At 57.4% G+C, this 1,428-nt stretch overlaps 1 protein-coding gene across 1 annotated transcript in view; it reads right to left on the reverse strand.

Annotated features, from left to right (window-relative positions):
* Positions 1 to 556: 556 nt before the first annotated feature.
* LOC112818757 (serum amyloid A-2 protein) overlaps positions 557 to 1,428 on the reverse strand; it is a 2,407-nt gene continuing 1,535 nt past the window's right edge. Inside the window, exons 3-4 of the mRNA XM_025865878.2 lie at positions 1,241 to 1,379; positions 557 to 860 (exon numbers count right to left, since the gene is read on the reverse strand). Coding sequence (XP_025721663.1) covers positions 698 to 860; positions 1,241 to 1,379 — 302 coding nt within the window. The 3' untranslated portion in view covers positions 557 to 697. The remainder of the gene's footprint in view (positions 861 to 1,240; positions 1,380 to 1,428) is intronic.

The raw sequence follows: 1,428 nt of genomic DNA on the forward strand, positions 1-1,428 counted from the left end.
TGAGGAGAGAGTCACCAGTGTGGTGGCATCAGGCCTTCACTTAGGCTTGAAGTAAGGCAGTGAAATAAGGTGGAGAAAAACTGCCTTGGACGGCTTTCTCAGATGGCAGGGAGAGAAACTCGTTCTCATGGGTTTTGGATGTGCTCCTGAGAAACCAGCAGAAGATCAAGGTGGCAGTGGCCTGAGACGGATGCCACAGTCCCGTCTTCCCACGGCTAGGTCCCCTGCCCCCAGGGACAGAGACCACTGAGGATTAAAACAAAGGGAACCAGATGCTGAGGACAGAGAAGGTAACAGGACCCCATGGACAGCAGTGAGGGGAAACCCCTGTTACCCCAGGAAGGGCTTGGAAATAGCACCAGAGCAACCAGAGGGGCCTGGACGAGGGAGTGGGGCTGATCGGAGAGGGGTGGGTGCGGGCGTCTGTCCTGTGTCATGCTGAGATGGTCCCCCTACACCAAACCCAGGGGCCCGGGCTCCACCCACACGGGGGTGTCCATCCATCTCCCCTGGGGGACAAACGAGCAGTCCTCACACCCAAGAGTGAGTGACACACTTTTTAACAATCTCCTCAAGCATTTATTAGACACTTTAGGTGCCCTCCACCAGCCTCCGGGGACAGAGTACTCAGTGACGGGGTGACCCTGCCCTCAAGGGACTCACAGCCCGTCTCCTGAGGGCAGAACAAGGAGGAAGCTCAGTACTTGTCAGGCAGGCCAGGGGGTCGGAAGTGGTTGGGGTCTCCGCCACTGCGGCCCCATTCATTGGCAGCCTGGTCAGCCTTCGAGTCCTCCGCTCCGTGGCCGCTGTCTCCATACTTAAAAAGGTCTGTGACTCTCTGCAAATTCTCTCTAGCATCGCTGGGATGGAGGAAGGCAGGTAAGAGATTAAGTAGGGGCTGAGGAGCAACATCCTCCCACCCCACCAATCTCTCTTCGTCCCAAGGGATGGTGAGAGGAGCCAAGACCTGAGGGGCTGAAATACTGACCGTGCTCCAGGCACAACCCAGCTCAGCCCAGGCTGGTCCGCTTTCCCTGCAGGAGGGCGGGAGTCACCCATTCCCAAGGGCCTTGCTCTGGCTCTGTCAGCCACTCAGAACCCACCCTGGGCACAGAGGGGAGGCGGGGCAGGAAGAGGAGCCACAGTCTCTAAGGAAACTTCTCTAGGGCTTGTCCCCTCTTGGCTAATAATGGTGCCCAGCTCAGCTCACCCATCCCTGCATCCCCAGGGCCCATGTTACCTGATCTTTTCAGCAGCCCAGACACCCCCAGGGCCCCTTTGTGCAGCATCATAGTTGCCCCGGGCATGGAAGTATTTGTCGGAATCTTTGTAATTGGCTTCTCTCATGTCAGAGTAGGCTCTCATCATGTCCCAAGCCCCTGCAGAGAAAAGGATCAGGCAAAAGAGATGTCAGGTGGACAGAAAGCC

This window comes from Callorhinus ursinus, unplaced genomic scaffold (assembly GCF_003265705.2).
Source record: "Callorhinus ursinus isolate GAN/ISIS: 27379988/994484 unplaced genomic scaffold, GSC_fseal_2.0 scaffold4540, whole genome shotgun sequence".
NCBI lineage: Eukaryota > Metazoa > Chordata > Mammalia > Carnivora > Otariidae > Callorhinus > Callorhinus ursinus.